This window comes from Anthonomus grandis, chromosome 3 (genome assembly GCF_022605725.1).
Source record: "Anthonomus grandis grandis chromosome 3, icAntGran1.3, whole genome shotgun sequence".
Lineage (NCBI taxonomy): Eukaryota > Metazoa > Arthropoda > Insecta > Coleoptera > Curculionidae > Anthonomus > Anthonomus grandis.
The window spans coordinates 33255914-33275762 of NC_065548.1; the positions used below are offsets into that span (position 1 = coordinate 33255914).

Sequence of the window (19849 nt, forward strand, 5' to 3'; positions counted from 1 at the left end):
GGGGGAAGAATTACCCACATTCTCACCTCCCCTCTCAGTGGGCCTGTATATGTTGGCCACCACTGGTAATATAACAGCAAGATCTTCCTCCTGGGCGGAAGCCACAATATGGTACAACAATTGTTAGTTTACACTTTGTAACAGTTGAAAATACCGCTTAACCGAAACGTCGCGCTAAATTTAAAATAAAGGCAATGAAAGTAATTAGGTAAGAAATTATTTTACTACGGCTCATAACTTCTTGAAATGCTCTTGACTTGGTTCTCATACCGCCATTATGGTAGTACACATCGACAGTTATTTACACTTTTTACACGTATTTATGTGCTATCTAATAGAAAAACAATATTGTATTTAATAAATGGTATTGGTTTTATAACATTAAATATTCTTTTTGAAATTGGTATTTGTGTCTAAATAAAATAAAACGAATAAATTATGTAGTAATTATCTAGGTATAAACAAATAAATTTTTCATTATCTTTAGGAAATCAAAAACTGGAAGAAGCCAGAAAAAAACGTGAGGAAAAAAAGCTAATGCGACAAAAAGAGCTGGAGGCACGACGAGCTAATCGTACCGCCACGGGAGGCCCAATGAAACTAGGTGCAAAAAAAGTCTAAAATAAAATTAAGCAAAATTTTTATTGGTGATTGCCTTAATCAAATTGATATTATTCTGTCGGAACTAGGATAATATTTATCTTCAAAAAAAAATAAGACTGATATTTGATGAACGTCGAAACTAATATTGGAAAAGAATCAAATTCTTGTCTCATTTTTATTATATCGCATTTTTAAATTTATTATATTTGTGTGTGTACATTATGCGGAACTGATAGAACTAAATGTCGATACTGTGTATGTAGTCTATTACTTATGTAATTCATCGTTATAGTAAATGTTTTTAATAAAATCTGCATAATAATCGCTGTGGCTAACAGATCGTTAACGGCTGAGTATATTTGACTGTTAATCTATTATATTACATCATAGATGACGTCATAATACCTTAATAGCAATATATATCCCGACTGAATAAGTGTCGCCCGGCAAAAAAGTGAGGTTATGCAAACGTTACGTATACACCGGCAATATGTAACTAGGATTGTAATAAGGTAATCCAGGAGGTACTAATGAGGTTTAATAATTACTATACTATAGGATAATAATTACGTACAATTAAATGGTTTCAATAGACCTAATTGAGTCCAAATAAATTAAGGGTTACAAAAGCATGCCGGACAACACCAATCCGTTCTGACTTTTTTTCCCAACACATTTTATGTGATATCTCCCGGGGCAACTGGAACATATTTTAAAATTTTCTGAACATGTATCTATTTCAGCACTACATAAACATAGAAATTTAATTCTTTCCTTTTTTGAAAATATAATTTGAAGAGTCTGCTGGAAAGCCAGATGATTCTAGCAATATCTAAAACAAGTATGTGCACGTGAATAGTGTGCTCCGAGTTTAACAAGCTGTTTCTTAGGACTGAGTGGAGGAAGTCGAATAACTTGTTATTAATACTTGCTGGTAAACAGTTTCTTAACCACTCTCCCTGCGGAGGTATAAACTATTATTTTAATTAAACCTAATCATAAAATTTACTGCAAACACTATCTGCAGTATTGCGAATTTTGTTTTCCTGTGTTGGGACTATATTTCTCATAATTGTGCAAAATGGAAGATCTAAGAAATAAACAGTTATTAGCTTTACTAACCCAAAATATGCAAGCTATTAAAAAACTGGAGAAGGAGAGCAAAGCACTCGGAGATAGAGTTCAGCAATTAGAATATCAGACTCATTCCAAAAATCTACTGCTGTTTGGCATTAAGGAAATTATTCATGAAGATCTTATAATATTGATGCTATATTATCGGAATTTGCACAAACTATGCTACATATTAATATTATATCCCAAGACATTTATGAGGCTTTCCAAATTAGGCAAAGATCTGAAAATAGAGTGAGACCGATATTAACTAAGTTTGTAACGAACTCGCTTGTTTCATGTTAAGAGGGGCGTATAAGCTAAAAAACACTGAATATGCAATCTCAGAAGACCTACCTAAAGAGCTACTTGATCTAAAGAAAAAGCTCTTATTTTATAAGAAGTCTGCCCAAAACCAAGGGTACTCCGCTAAATTGAAAAAGGATTGTCGAAGAATTAATAATAAAACATGGCGCCTAGATTTGCAAAAGCTTGTTCCACTAAGCACTGATCTACCACCAATTGAAACTGCACTGCCTAGTGCCCCACCAGTTGCCAGTAAGACAATCTTGGTAGCCAACCCATTGGAACAACGTTCATCGAAGGGAACAACGTCAGTTCCTGAAACGAAAACTACGAACACCAGATACAACTTTCGCTCAAAAAACTAAAGCAACCCAACATGTTCAAGAATAGCACTCCATCATGCTATTATCAAAATGTGCGCGGCTTAAATTCCAAAATCGACTAATTCTTTTCTTCAATAAGCGATTCTGAATATGACATTGTCGCGTTAACAGAAACCTTTTATCCCGTTGAGTTTTTACCGCTCTCGGTGGGGAGGACAACAGTTCTGAATTGTTCCCGGCTGAATACGAGGTACGCCGAACAGATTGAAGTTTTCAGGTCAATTTATCACGTGGAGGCGGAGTCCTGCTGGCTGTCAAAACCCAATAGTGTGCTCAACAATAGACACTAGTCTTAATAGTTTTTCTTATATAGATTTTGTTCTGTGTAAATGTCTACTTTCTTATAAACCATTGTTTGTGATTGTATTATATATACCCCCAAAAATAACCGATGACGAGTTTAAAAGATTTTTTTAAAGGCTATTACAATTAGACATAACTGGCGACTTTTTAATAATTGGCGATTTTAATGTGCCCAATTATGTAAGTAATCAATGCCAGCGGGATAGAAAGAGCACCTCTGTTAATTCATTTTTGTCATTTTTTAAGTTAAAGCAATATAATATTGTGCTAAATCAGTCTAATAGGCTGTTAAATTTGGTATGTTGTAATGCTGAATGTAGAGTCACCCAAGATGAATTGCCAATTGTCGCTCAAGATGCCGATCACCCTGCCTTATCAATTGATATAAATTTATATTTCTTTTAGGGAACATGTTCATCAAAAATCATATAATTTTAAAAAGGCGGATTTTCCTCGTCTCTACGATGAGATACTAGGAACTGATTAGCAATTTCTCTGTGATATCGGTGAAATAAACTTAGCTGTAGAAAGCTTTAACGATCAATTGCAAAAAATATTTGCTAAACATGTTGCACTTCGCGTAATACAGAAACACCAATATCCATGCTGGTATACCACAGATATCATTAAAAATGTAAAACACAAAGCTAGGTTGCATAAAAACTTTTTTTTTTCAATTAACTTTGCTGTTTGTATTGTTTATGTTTTTTTTTCTCTCTCTTTGAGATTTAGGTATAAGGGTATTTATTTTGTTTGGGGTCTATAATTTGTGGTTGCTTATTTTTATATATGAAGTTCAAGATTGTGTGGAGAATATTTTAGTTTTAATTCATGTATGTCTTTATTATATCTTAAAAATTCTTAAAAAGTTATTGTAACCTTTGTCTCTGTAAATGGTTTATACTATTGGGCTGTATTGCTAAAAATAAATAAATAAATAAGTATGACATGGATAATATACTTTATTACATATATTCGTATACATATATCGTTACATAAACTCGTAAAGTACTTGACTAATTATAAATTTATATTGGCATTAAAATTGTGCAGTTAAATTCCATTAAATAAACATCACCTTTAGTATTTTTTTTAATATCGTCAATAATAGATGTGAATTCATTATCTATATTTAGTAACCTTAGAATAAATCGGTGTTTTTCATTAATGCCAAGTTTGGCAAATGGCATAGGTTTTTTATTATTTTTTTTCTTTTATTTAAGCCAATGGTGGTCAGAGCTTCACCTTTTACTCTACCTCTTTTTTTTTGGCATTTTAATATTATTGTAATAGCCGGGTACTAAGGGCAAGTAAAACAAAGAAGATTCCCCATCTAAAACTGTTTATTGAATGAATTGAAAAATATTTCCATACAAAAGCAATTGAACAGCGTCACAGTTACCTAATTAGACACGAGCCGCGATATAGCTTATTTTGCAAATAGCTGCTATACTAGGTCGACTAATTATTGCAACCAACTATTAATGTTTATAATAAATAAAATGTAACCTACTTTGCTTTTAAAGAATTTGCCTAATATTATAAATAATTCCTTTACATCATTCCCTTTTGGAGAAGGACCTTCACTATGGCCACTTGTCAAGGTCATTCTTTGGGAAAATATAACATTAAACATTTTTTAAATGTTGATTTACCTTTATTACTTAACCTACCGATTCTTACAGTTAAGCTTAACTTAATAAAAAAAGACTTGAAAAACCTATAAAAACCTTAACCCTGAACCTTAAAATACCTATAAGCGACTTTGCAAAGTCAGTATATATGATTAAATTTCTTGCTTAAAAATATTCCCATAAGTACATAAACAATAAATTATAAGTAAGTACATGAATATAATGTAACTACAAAAACATCAAATTAATCTTATTTATAGAAAATATTTTCTCACGCGGTTTTTGTGTAAAGTAATTAATTTTCCTTTATCGTCCTTTATAGTGCAGTTTGGGCCTTCTGTGCCGATAACTGAAAAAGGACCATTGTACCACGAGTCAAATTTATGCCGACTTTCATTTGTAACCGTAACTAAATCACCTGGACTCAAATTGGATACTTTTGCGTTTATGTCAAGTTGGGCTTTTCTGTCCAACTTTGCTCGTTTAAGAAACTCCCCTGCCATTTTATGTGCCAATTATAGCCTATAACGAAATTCTTGATCGTAAGCATCTATATTGTACAATGGATCAACTTGAGAGTTATTCAATGAGTCTTGAAAATCAGCTTTTTTTCCAAATACCAGCTCGAACGGGGTAAAATCATGATAAGAACTTGGTGTCGTGTTGTAACAAAATGCGTAGTATTGAGTCCATGTAGACCAGTCTGTTTTTGAATCGTTAATGTACATCCTTAAATATTCATTTAAAACGCGATGATTTCGTTCACAGCCTCCAATTGTTTGGCTGTGATAAGCTGTTGAGATTTTATGATCTATTTTTAGGATTTTAGTTACATTTTCAAATACTTGGTTTTTATATTCGGTTCCCATATCTGTCCTAATTTTTCGCATAGGACCATAAATAAGAATGAAATTTTTAACAATAGCTTTTGCAACAGTTGAAGCTTGTTTGTCTGATATTGGAATAATTATTACGTATTTTGTTACTTCGCATTGTATAGTTACCGCATATTCGAAACCGTCGTCAGATTTGGGAAATCTGCCGATTGTATCTATACAGACAATATCAAAAGGCTTTTGGGGGGTTGGGGTAATTACTAGTGGTTCATCGAGTTTAATTTTAATTTTGTTTACTTGGCATTTATGACACTTTTTTATAAAATTGGCGACGTCGCGTGACATATTTTTCAAAGTAAAACTAGCCTTCAGCTTTTTTAAAAGCCGTTTTTGGCCACAATGTCCGCCCAATATAGGGTTAGTATGGTAATCCTCAATTAATTTAATTTTTTCATTCTGATCTGTAACTAATTTCTTTACTTGCGAAAGAGCAATACTAGTATTTTTTTAAATGTTAAGGCCTATCTCTTTAAACTTATTAATTGCGCATAAATTAAAAATTGAATCTCCTAAGCTTAGTTTTATTTTGTTTATATTTAAATCTCCAGCTATATTATCCAACTGAGACAACATATACTCTAATGCAATGTTGCCATTTGATATTTTAAAAGTTTTTTGTGCATATAACTTGTTTTTGTACCTAATAAGCATCCTAAGATGATTAGGTCTAACTTGAAAATCCAGTAAAGGTAATTTAATAATGTCAACATTACGCACTGCTTCGTACACAGATGGTTTCAATATTGTTTGTTGCAACACTAGTTTAGTAATTGATTCGGTAGTTCTAGACATAGATCGAGTAATAGCCAATACTTGAGTAATGCCTCTATGAACATCTTGAAGTGCATGAATACTAATTCTATTAAGAGCATCGGCGCAAACGTTGCGTACCTTTTACGTATTCAATATCGAAATTATATTCTTGTAAGTCTAGTCTGATTCTCGTAAGCTTAGATGAAGGATCTTTCATGGAAAATAAATATACCAGCGGTCTATGATCTGTACGCACTAAAAATTTTGTACCGTAAATATAGCAATGAAAATGTTTAATTGCCCAATGAACTGCTGTTTATTCTTGTAAAATGGCTGGTTTATTGGACTCTCCCTTGGTAAATGATCGGGAGGTGTACGCCACTGGCAGATCGTTGCCATTAAAATTTTGTGAAAGAACAGCAGCGCATGCAATTTTTGAGGCATCTGTTGTTATTATAAATGGTTTCGTAAAGTCAGGGTATTGCAATATTTTAGGTGAAATTAAAGAATTTTTTAATTCATCAAAGATTTTTGATAATCTGGCGTCCATGTAAAATTAACATTTTTTTCTAGTTAATTTATTAAGATGAGCTGATATTTCTGTAAACCTAGGTATAAATCGGCGATAGTAGTTTGTAAAGGCAACAAACCGCTTGACCTCGTCAGCAGTTTTGGGTACTGGATACTTATTTATGATGTCATATTTACTATCGTCGGGTAATATACCTTTGTTTGTTATTTTGTGACCTAGATATGTTACTTCGTTTTTAAAGAATTTGCACTTTTTAGGATTTAATTTTAAGTTAAATTTTCTGCATGTTTCAAAAACTTTTATACAGGTTTTGAAAATGATAATTTTCAGAACAACGATAAGATCATCTATATACAAAAAAGCTCTTTCAGGGGTAATGCCGGCGAATGCCATTGACATCATCCGCTGAAAGCTGTTTGGGCTAACTGATAGTCCAAAAGGTAAACGTGTAAATCTGAAAGATCTCGCATCAACACTGTAAGACCCTGTTTATTTTCTAAAGAATTGAAATATTTTTCTTAGTCATTAAGATGAAATTTATCGGTCTGACCGAAAAGAGGTCCAGGATATTTACAAAACTAAAGCTAGCTCAGCGGTACCGTAAGTAACCGAATACGGTTTACACTTAGCGTTTCCCCTCGGGAATTATTTTTATGGGTTTCGATAAAAGAGTGAGATAAATATTTGGTTTATAAAATTCATTTGAGTTTTGGTCACTAAAGAGTGAAGTTATTTAATAAAAACAATAAAGGGTGTTGCGACGTGAAATAAGCTGTGTTGGTTTGGTGTAGTGTTTTACTACAAGAAAGGGTGAGTGTTATCACAGAGTATGCTTATTTCTATCTTATTGATTGCACCAATATTTTACCTTTTTAACGAAATATGTGATTAATGAAATATTTTAATGACCGATTGTTGTTTGTCTTGCTTGTGTTGTTGTGACGATTGTTTATTGTTTCTTGTTAAGATACTGAGCTGGTCTGGGACCATTGCACAGCTCGTTGTGTTTAACAAGGCTTTGTATCTGGAGAGGAACCTCGCGTTTTGGTGTCCATTGCACCCCTCAGTACAAAGTGTGTTATCGTCAAGTGGTCTAGATCGGAGATTGCTGTCTCAATCTCATGTTTTATGATAATGTTTTTGGTAGCATTTTGGCTACGGTTTGTGAGTAATGTAGTGCTCACGTTTTGGCATATTGAACGATTGTATATCATTCAATATCAGTACGTTGTCGTTACTGGGACATTTAACAATCGGATAAAAATAATAAATTGGTGAATAATGAATTTTGGGATATTTAAGTTAAGTGGTTAAATGTTGGTGAACATGAATTAAATGGTTATCGTAAAAGTAAAATCACTGAGCAAGTTTAAAACATATTAATTCATAGCTTTCATATTAATGAGTTTTGCTTAACTTCTTTTTTTATTTAATTAATTTTACGGGAATAAGTGTGCTCAGGTTACTTTTATTATTTCAGGTCTACACGTCACCATCTCTACTTTGGAGTCGCCCAAGCGCCCAGTTGTTTTACAAGGTGTTTATTCTATTTTTATGATTTATTTTGATTATTTTGAACTATTTTGAATTTATTTAACGTATTAAAAATTATAAAATTATTTAAATGATGCTCACAGGTTTTAATTATTATAACACTAAACTGAGTTACGTCTCGAGAGTTTTCACATAAGGGTACCTGGTGAAAACCACTAATAAGATCAATTACTGAAAACCACGGAGCTCTTCCTAGCTGATCTAATATATCATCGATACGAGGAATTGGAAACTTGTCAGCAATGAGTTTTTTATTTAGCTGGCGAAAATCAATGACTTACCTCCATACTTTTTGACCGTCAGGAGATTTTTTGGGTACCAGTAAAACTGGGTTATTATAGTTGCAGATTGATGGCTCTATAATATTTTGTTCCAATAATTTATTGACTTGTTCGATTATTTCTTTTTTTTTGAGTATGCGGAATTCTATAATTTTTAATATACACGGGTGACCTATCAGTCAGTCGGAGTTCTTGTTGATAAAAGTTGTTAACTGTTATTTTATCTGACTTAAGGGCAAAAATATATGAAAATTCGTTGCCTAACTTAATTAATTTTTCTTTGACAATCTCAGGTACATCTTTAACATTAAGCTGCGTCATGAGATTAGAATTTCTATCGTTATATTCTGTATCGATTTTATAGATATTAAATTTTGCTAGGCTTGTCGTTTTTAGCTGAATATTATTAAGAGTAACGTTTTCGCTTGTATTAATAATTTTAACAATAGGGGATTTTTTTGAGACCACAGTTCTCGCAACAAAGATATCAGATCTTAGTTCCGCATTTTCTACTGCTGAATCTTCTTTAACAAATTGTAGGCTTTTTATCTTTCGTAGTACCTCACACTTAGCTGGAATAACTATAGAGTCTTCAGAAATACTATTTTGAATTGGTATAATAATATTATTATTATTCGGCCTAATAGTCATAGTCCAATCCGAATAGTTTAAATTACATTTGAATATGGCAATAAAATCTCGACCCAATATTGCATCTGTCGGGATCGGAAATGAGGAATCTACTACGTGAAAAGAATGTTCGACTTCGTGTCCATTAACAGAAATGACCGTTCTTGCAATACCTAAAGTTGTGATAACTTCATCTGTTACTCCTTTAATTTGACTAGGGGTGTGTGAATTTATAATTTTATTTGGCTTATTGTGTCATTTTTAAATATAGAAATATCTGCACCAGTATCGATTAAAAAAGTATTTTCCTGACCAGTCATTTCTGTAAAAAATACAACAAAGTTGGAGAAGGAACGGTTCATGTTAAACACATTATTTACGAGATATCCCCCAACCTCCCGGTTTGGGGGTCCATTTCGTTTCTCTGGTCAGGGTATTGTGCTAACTGCCCTAACTGACCTGTGAAATGAGTTGTTGGCTCTATTGATATTAGTTTGTCTGTCATTATTATACCTGTTACTTGTATTATTATTAAAACCGCGATTATTTCTCCCACGTTCATTATTGTGCCTATTGAAATGTTGGCTGCGTCGAGTGTTATTGTAATAATTATTTCAAATCTTGAGGTTTGATTTCTGTCCTTAACCCGCTATACTTCACTTCTACGTAATAATAATAATTATTATTATTATTGTTATTAGCTCGCCTACCTCTATTATTATAAAAAAAATCTGTTATTATTTCTAAAATTATTTTGACCTGAATTAACATAAAAAACGTTTGAAGTTGAAGCCTGAGCATTATTATTTATATTTATAAATTTATTGACAACCTCCTGTACCTGCCTCTATAGCTACCCTAGCCCTTTCGGAATTAGCATTCTGAGCTAAGGCTCTTACTGTTTCATCAGTAGGATACTTTGCTGCGACATCGGCGTGGACACCCTCGCTAATATATGCCGTTTTTAATTTTTCAGCTAGAGATTCAACATCCGAAGCATAACTTACAGTATCTCTAGCATGTTGCCTAATAGCTTTAATAGCTTTGTTGTTAACAGCTGTGAACTCTCTCCTTTAATTTTTGAACGCAAAGTGTTTATAATTTCTGCAAGGGATGCTTCGGTAGTTATTAAACCTCGAGCCTTACTTGTAAGTCCTATTTTAACGTAGGCTACTGCGTTTGCTTCATGATCGCCCGAATTTTCATTAAGTAATGTAAGAGCATCTAAAATCTAAAAATGATTGTAGTCTGTCATGTGAGCCATCAAACTCCTGAGGTACTATTTTCCCAGCTAAATAAAAAAACTCTAAATTTGACAAAGGCATATTTATTTCCTCTTCGTCGCTCGATGCTATATAATACTCGTCCAAAATTAACTTCTTAACTGGGCCAAGTTAATCGTAGAAATAGCAAACTCACGAGTTATCTGCTTCCTAATATGCTTCTTGTTTATTTGAAAGGACTTTATGATCACCATCACGATAAGCAAAATAACTATTATGTACAAAATTGCTTTAACGTCCTTTTTAATGTTGTATTCTTGCTCCTGCACTACAAAGTTTGAATTGACTACCCCATTTTCTGTCAAATCTTGGTGAGTGGATTTGCTTTGCCCCATTTTGCTGATTTGCTTATCGCCAGTACATTGCAATATATTTGAAAAAATGAGTAAAAAAAAAGGAACACTTTACTTTTAATCGGGCCCAGAATAATCTTTTTCTTTAACAACTTATTATTTCTCCATGATTCGACTGGTCAAGGGTCGCCATGTAATAACCCAGCTATTAAGGGCAAGTAAAACAAAGAAGATTCCCCATCTAAAACTGTGCCTAATATTATAAATAATTCCTTTACATTATCCACTTCCTAAAAAATTAAAATAATTTATTATTCTTACTAATGTTATTAACAGACATATCAGCGGTAGGGTCCGCTGATCAATTGACTTTCCTAAAAAAAATTCTTAAAATTAGAAATACCTATAGTTAAAAACATACCTGGTGTCTATTTGGACTATCTATTCTCTATATCTTCTTTCCAATATTTCTTTATAGTAAATAATACTTGTTTTCGTCTTTCGTATAACATATTTGACCGCTGAGCGGCTAAATCTGCAGGACTATTAGTTATTGCTAAGATATTCCGACGTTTCTGGCCATATGAGACTATATGTTTTGGTTTTGCTATGGTAATAGGAACATTTGGAGAAATTTTTTCAGTTTAATTTTCATCAGACATCGATTCTGGGAATAGCATTGATCTTTTGGAACTTACAAGAGGACCTAATTTACTTACTTTTATCTGGCAAGGGGGAATCAAACAGAGGCTGATTTAATAGTTTTCTGACAGCAAATATATGGCGACACGGCAAAAGTATGGAAATAAAATATGAACAGGAGCAGTGTCCGTATTAATCGTCCCTTCTGAAGGTTTTATCAAAAAAGAATTATGACGTACTGAATTCTGCTGTATATTTTTTACCTTTCTTGAAAATTCTAGCTGTTTGATTAATGGTTGTCCGAGTTCTTATGCAAAGGTTTCAACACTGTCTGTTTCAAATTTAGTGACAGTAGTGTTTTAATTTACTATATATGAACTAATGGACGCGCTACTGATAATATATTCCAATCTATTATTAATATTATTATGAAAACTATTTTTGCGGAATTCTGTATGCACTGACTACTGATACTTAATATCATGCCAATTTTTCATATAATAGATTAAAGCTATCCAGGGTTTTTGTAAAATCTTCTTCAGATTTGGCATAAACTAAATTTTGAAAATACTCTAAACATAGGTTTTTTTGACTTTCAGTTATACCCATTTTTTCACACTTAATTTCACGACAGAAGCTTCTCATGGTGTGGAAGATACCAAACTTCAGGAAACAATTCCTTAATTACATCTCGCTATTTTATTCCTGTGGCTTTCCTGTTAACTTATTTAAAAGTGCTTAAAAACCAACTAATATTTTGTTTACGTTCCGAAACCAAAAACACATGCTCACTATCTGACTTTGATACTGACCATCTTCTACTAGCCTGAAATAAAGTGGAATACCTATATTTAAGAGTTTGTATGTAACAACTGCTATAAATTCAGAAAAATATTCAAAAATATATAAGGAGATATAATCATATAAGGAGTTTAGGAAAACAGTACTTGGAAATTTGAATCACAATCTTTTAGAACAGAAACTTCACACTCACACAAGACAAAAAGTAAAGTTTATAATTTAAAAGCAGGTATATTATGTACGTTCTTACCATATTTATCCTGTATTAGCTTAATGCAGTAGGCTAAATTATCCCTCTTCACATATTTAACAGATGCCAAAATAGACAGGTCTTAGTAAAATCACTTTTCTAGTTTTTTTTATCGTTTTTTCTTTAACAAGTTTTTTATTAGTCCTAATAACTCTTATATAATATTTTTCATATCCTCAGGCATTTGTCTTTGAACTACGTAGTGGGCATAATATTCCTGTAATAATTACTGTCATGTTAAATATTTATCAATATTATTATTATTATCATGATTATTATTATTATTACTATTGTTATAATTTGTTTTAATAATATTGTTAGTAGAAAAAAAACGATTTTGATATATATTTTTTTTAATTGTATGATTGTGTTCATTGTTCATTCTTCTAAACTTTTTCCGTCTTTGACAGCCCTAAATCTGATAAAAAAGGACACTCCTTTCTTCTTCTACAACGTAGATCATTATATCATTAATGGATTCTATTCATTGCAGTAGCAAAAAATATTATGGAGTATATATCATTATATATACATAGGTACTTACAATGATTCACTTATGCCCTTGCTACAGGAAACAAAACCTCTGCCTCCGTGTACACAAGCATATTTTAGTTCATAATAAATAAGTGTATCACTTAAAAAAGGCTTAACTGAATTATCCTTGTATCTTGTTTTTATAATATGGTATAATTCCTTTTTGAATACTCATCAATTGCTTTCTGAACCTCCTCATAGCTTTCAAACTCTGAGATCCTATCTCAATATTAATACCACAGAATAAACTAGCTACGCGTAGCTAGTTCAATCTGTGTTAATACTGACATCAGTCGACATGGTATGTTTTATACAGTAGAGAGTTACTTACTAAGTATTTGCCTAGAAATTTGAATAAAATAATATAGCTATTACCTACCTATAACATATATGTACAAATCGTGTTTTCGTTCGTTACTTATAGGAAACCGCATAGAGGCGAAATTTTGCAACGTCGCGCGTGTACGAATGCCTGCGACAGAACACCGCCCCGGCCGGCCCGAGGACGGGATTAGTAAACATCTGACTTTCGTGGGAGCTGCGTCGTTTGGCGACAAAATGTCCCAAAATATTACGCGAAAATCCAGGCATTTTTTAAATATTTATTCTAATGTTTTACAGACATGACAATGTGTAAAACCCCCATAGAATTGTAATCTTAAAATGTTTAATATGCTGTGTTTACCATAATAAAAAATTAAAGCGTTATTCTAATAAAAAATAAAATATCAACTCTAATAAAAATATAATAAAAAATCAGAAATAAAACTCTAATAAACAAACTTAACAACACATCATTTTTTAAATAAAATCTCAAATAAACCGCCTCCTTTCGCTAAACAAAAACTTAACCTATCGTAAAAGCTACTTCGCACCTCCAAAAGAGTTTCAGGTAAAATGGAATTGACACCTTCGACAATTTTATTTCGCAACTCCTCTAAATTTGTTGGCCTACTAAATTCATGCTTGTAAATGGTCTGCTTAAGGTAACCCCACAGATAAAAGTCATTTGGAGACAAATCTGAAGATCTAGGAGGCCATTTAATATCGCCAGTCCCACTAATAAGGCGGTTAGGAAAAGTATTTGTTAAAAATTCTTTTACCCTAGCCGGGTTATGAGCAGGACAGTCTATTCTCAAATGTCACTGAAAACAAATATCTACATTGTACTGCCGAATTGCCTCCATAAAAGCATTTAATTAGTTGAACTCTTTCGGAAGGGGTATAAAGAGCCATAGTGAAAAAAAACACGAAAATAACGCTCAAAAATTATTAATGCAATGTGCAGTGGAATTTTTCGTTTTTAAATATATACAATATATATAGGATATACAAGGTGCTACAAATTCCGGTGCAAATATTTTAAGCAAAATGTTTTTTTCCTATAAACATGTGTCCTAAAATACAACCCCTCAGAGCTATAGCCGGCGCAAATTGCCTCAAGAAATACGATTTTTTAGAATCGCAACTACAATTATGCATCATTTCTTCTCAAAATTTGAATGTCTCCATTGTTTGGGTGCCCTTTTTATTGATGGTTCGTATGGTGGATCTGATGGTCCGTATCTTATGTTCCCTATAAGAAACTTAAAAATCTAACAGCACCATCCAGTTGGCCATGTAAAAATACAACATTTACAACATTTTTGTCTCTTGCATTTTTCCGACATAATTAAGCGTTTTCGAGAAAATCGTTGATTAACAAAAGGGGAGCATTATTAAAACCGGATTTATCTTTTAAATTAGAAAAAACGAAGTAAGCTGTGACTGTTTTATTTTTTGTCAAATCAAATTAATTTTATCCAAAATTGAAAAAAACGATAATTTTGTATTTTTTTATTATTCATTAAATGGTGTTCTACATTTTTAAATTTCTTATGAGAAATATAAGATATGAGCCGTCAAAAGGCTAAAACTGTAGTTAGTTCCAAATAATCGATTTTCTTAAAGAAATTTGCGTGGCTGTAGCTCTGAGGGGGTGCTCTGAGGATACATTTTATTGGAAAAAAAGTCTTATTTTAACTCCAACAATACGCTCTTAAAATATTTGCATCGAATTTTGCAACACCCTGTATATATTGAACTAATTATGCAGATTAGCTATCTACTTACCTATTTTTTCAGTTATATCTGTTATAAAAATAATTGTAAACTAATATTTGATCTCAAGTACTGAGAAATTCGCAGAAAATAAACAAATAATAAAAAAAAACAAGAACATAACCTCATTTTTTTTCGCAGCTAAGATTTATTCAGCCGGTAAACATGCTATTTGTGATGTAACAAATGACGTCATATCTAATTTACTAGGTGAATATCGCCAGCGGTTTATGGTCTACTAGCCAAGCGCATAATAATATACCACTTTATATTATTGTTTATGTAAATATATGTGAGCTCGTCTGCGCCAGTTATATTTTTGTTATCAAAGTTCTTTTGTACAATTTCAACTTATATTTAAAAAAATATTCGTTTATGTTTATGTATGAATCATTTTTATATTATATGTAGTTTATTGTAAGCCTAAAAAAATTAATGTACACATTTTATATTCTCCCTGGAACTCTGCGGGTGGTTATCTGTAAATAAAACTATTAATAAAATAAAACGTGTGTATTTTTTGTATGGCAGATCTTAGGCAAATCACCTTAGAAGATAAATTTTACTAAAATTACCGTATTGCATCGAATATAAGATGCATATATTGCTGCTGTGTCTTATAAAAATTAATGGCTAATATTAATGCCCGATCTATTGTTGGAAAAATATATACTTTAATTAAAAGATGGTATTCTTAATAATAATTACGATATCTTGGCAATTTCTTTAACTTGGCTCTCTGATGTAATTTGTAATGCGATGGTAAACATACATTAAGGTGGATAGATCCCTTCTTTACATATGTAATCCAATGATAAATTTGCAATTATTAACGATTTGAATAGCAACTTTATATTGAATCTAAAATTTGTACTATACCTTTATAGTAAAACCTTTTATTATTGGAGTCTTTTACAGGGCACCAAAATTTGCTACTTATTCTCAGTGAATTTGAGTTAAATATCTCTAGGCTTCTAAAAGCCATTACCTACCATTTACCAAACAATCACATGAAACTAATTTCATGTGATTGTTTGGTATGCCTTGGATATTTCAATGTAGACTTCCTAAAGCTAAATTCCGCATTTTAAAGGTTTAACTTGCTGTTGCAGATATATGATTTACATCAATATATAAACTATAATTGGTGGGTGTTCATTTGAAAACCCACCACGGATGATTTATCGAAAACCACTGTTTAAAAAAAAACGCCGAAATACGTCAAAAGGTTTGTCAAGGGGGACAACTTTCTAACCTAAAATTACTTCACCCCCTTTCATCCATTGCCCCGCAGGGTTATCCCCTTAAAAATTTTAAATAATAATAATAATAATAATAATAATAGACAGTTTATATTTCCTCATAAGATATTACATATGCTCACTCATAGATATAAATAAGTTTACAATATAAATACAAAGAAAAAAAAACCATCAGTGTATTAATTCAGCATGTAACTGTAAAGAGGAAATAAAGTTCATGTGTCAGCTACCCTCAGATGAAGGAGCTGTTAGGACCTTGAATATTACACTTATAATTTTAAAAAAAAGTCGCGAACCGCATTATAAACTGTACGAATAGCATGCATACCCTACATCCATAACTAACCGAAAAGAAAAGAAATCTAAATTATCCTAGCTTATAATGCTATACAAAAAACACTTAAAAATGCTATACAACAAAGGACCCAGAATGCTACCCTGTGGGACGCCAGACCTTACTATTGCCACCCTAGACTTATCTTCTCCAATTAAAACTCGTTGTATTCTATCACTTAAAAAAGATAAAATTAATTTAGTAGCTGTAGTATTAAAACCGAAATAATGTAAAATATTAATCAAAAGTTCGTGATTTAGCATATCAAATGCTTTAGAGTAATCAAGCAGTATTAAGATCATTGCATCACCCTTGTCCAAACTGGCGACAACCTCATCAGTGACGTCAGTAAGAGCGGTAACACAGCTAAATCCCCTTTGAAATCCCGACTGTTTTTGTAATATAATATTCTTATCAGTAACATAGGCGGTAATTTGTTTTTCCAAGATTTTTGAAAGGGCTGGTAAAATTGAAATTGATCTAAGTTCGCCATAATTTAAGGGATTATTTTTTTTAGGAAGTGGCAAAATAAAAGCAGACTTCCATAATTTTGGAAAGTACGAGTTTAACAAACAACTATTTATAATATGGGTAATAAATGGTATTATAAATGGACAAAAAAGAATTATTAATGTTGTGTTTAAATTATCAGGCCCAAACGCCTTAGATTTAAGTTTAATAATTAAATTTGATACTAAGTTTTCATCCACTGGTGTAAAAGAAAATAATGGTGGAAACTTCTGATTAGATTTATAGAAATTGAAGGTTTCGTTTGTCGGAGGATTAATATTAGAAGTTAAAGGACTGAACCAGTCGTTAAGTTCATCGACTTTTTTTAGATGTTCGGAAATTTGACTAGATTTGTAATTTATTATATTCAATTTATAAAGCTCCTTCCATTTGTCTCGAGTAGTGCAGTTTTGAAATTTGTTATTTAAATAAGCCTTTTTTTTCATTACGTACGGCGGTGGTGGCAAAATTTCTTATCTGCTTATAATAGTTCCAATGTTCCAAATTTCTTGTTTTTCGAAAGCGCATTAAAGCCCGATTTCTGTGTTGCTTCATTATTTTTATATTATCAGTAATGCAAGGACAGTAAGGTCTATTTTTACATGTTTTAACAGTAAGAGGTGCGTGAATGTCTAGTATATTAAGCATATGATTAGTAAGGATAGACACTTTTTCATCAATATCCTCAGTATCATAATTTTGATGCCAGGGTGCACCTTCTAGATCAATCTGAAAATTATCAAAGTTAATTCGTGTCAAAGGTCTGTAAGAAAACGTATTGTTTTTCTTATTTAATTTATTTAATTGTAGATTACAGTATGTTAAAAAATGATCCGATATATGTATATTCATAATACCAGAGTCAACTAAATTATCCGAATTATAGCATATTAGATCGAGGAGAGTTAACGAACCATTAGAGACTCTCGTTGGTTCAGAAATATACTGTTATATTTCTTATATTCTATCATATTTAAGTCATCAACCTTACTCGACTCCAACATAAGCATGTCTACGTTAAAGTCCCCAAAATATAAAATTTTTCACTATAATTTTCCCTTGGCAGCCTATAAATAACTCCAACTATAATTATTTCATTCTCAATCTTAATTCTTCTACTTTAACCCATAAATGCTCGATTGCATCAGCACACTCGCGGTATATAATTGAGTAATTTAATATGTTGTGGATATATAAACCAACCCCACCACCTCTAGTGTGTCGATCTTGCCTTTCAAAGTTGTAATTTTCAATAAAAGTAGCCTGATCGTCAATGCCCTGAAACAACCAGAAAAAAATGGCAAGGGGTATCGAGTTATAGCTTGTTTAAAAGGTCTTTCGAAGTCTTATTTTAACGTTTGATTTTTTTAAATCGGTCGATTCGTTTTCGAGAAAATTAGAAAAATCTTTGTTTATCTTAATTTGTTCAGATAGAAAACAAAAACATGAAAATATCAGTTTTTATTTCAATAAGTGTTCAAAATGTTGCCCGTTTTTGGCCAAACAATGATATAGGCGATGTTCAAATTCCTGACGAACTTTTTGAAAAACATGTGGGATATCATGGCAGCTGTCGATGATGCGTTGACGAAGTTCATCAAACTTTCAGGTTGGGGAGTAAACACAATAGATTTCAAATGACCCCATAGAAAAAAGTCTAACAGCGTTATATCAGGAGATCTAGCAGGCCATTCTGTAGGCCCCCTTCGCCCTATCCATTTATCTGGAAACTCGTCGTCTAGCCATTGCCGAACGGGAAGAACATAGTGAGGAGAAGCGCCGTCTTGCTGGAAATATATTTCAGCCTCATCAAGTATAGAGTTTCCGATCATCGATTTGGTTTTCAATGGATTTAGTGATAAGCGGATTGATGGTATTTTCCAACATATCTAAATAAATGTCTCCATTTAAATTTTCGTTAATAAATAATGGTCCAATCACTTTATTTCCTAAAATGCCTGCCCATACATTAATTTTTTGAGGGTACTGGGTATACCCTTCTACAAATGCATGAGGATTTTCATTGCTCCAATATCTACAGTTATGCCTATTAACAAATCCATTTAGATAAAACGTGCATTCATCGCTGAAGCAGATATTCTTTACATGAATAGTATTATCATTAATCGCTTTAGTCATTTTTTTACAAAACTCAACTCGCCTATCGAAATCGTCTTCGGTTAACTCTTGCAATATTTTCATTTAAATGGATGAAATTTATGAAGTTTGATAACTGTGTGAACAGAGCCTAATGAAATACCAGTGGCAGCAATAATTTTGCGTAATGAAGTATTAGGATTTATGCAAAAATGATCCAAAATTTCAACTTGAGCGGCTTCATCCAAAAGTCTCAGTAAACTTAGTAACAAGGTCCAAAACATGCCTAAGCGAAGTTATCTTCTCCGGATGTCTGACGTTAAACGTGACGGCAGTTTGCCGAGCACATTGATTTTGGGCACCATAAATTAGAATAATTTCCACTCTTTCGGCTGTGTGTAAACCATTTTTGAAGTAAAATCTTCAATTCAACAAATAAATTTTCACTATTCCATGACTGCCACAAATGTAACTGACGGCAAAATAAATTCTGTATTTTCCTTAGCAACTATAAATAACTAAGCAGGTATAACAATTAATACAGTTTACCCAGGATATCTGTGTTGATGAAAAGAATTCGAAAAAAAATTCAGGTTGTTAATTACTTTTTTCCACGTCCAACCTTCGGAATTGCTGTTTATGTTGGTAGTTTTCGTTTTAAATTATAAACCAATTGTAGATTTGGCAAACCCTAACCGGCAACATTTTGAATACTTATTGAAATAAAAACTGATATTTTCATGTTTTTGTTTTCT

General features: G+C 32.1%; 1 protein-coding gene across 2 annotated transcripts in view; it reads left to right on the plus strand.

Annotated features, from left to right (window-relative positions):
* LOC126734559 (N-terminal kinase-like protein) overlaps nt 1-15399 on the plus strand; it is a 116066-nt gene extending 100667 nt beyond the window's left edge. The window contains exons 13-14 of one of the 2 annotated variants that reach the window (XR_007660080.1): nt 488-7333; nt 8004-15399. Coding sequence is in view for 1 of the 2 variants with exons in the window: in XM_050438245.1 (XP_050294202.1) it covers nt 488-621 (134 nt within the window). In the remaining variant the exon portion in view is untranslated. Of the gene's footprint in view, nt 1-487 lie in introns of both variants that reach the window. The other variant, XM_050438245.1, reaches the window with a different exon arrangement.
* The last annotated feature ends 4450 nt before the right edge of the window (nt 15400-19849 follow it).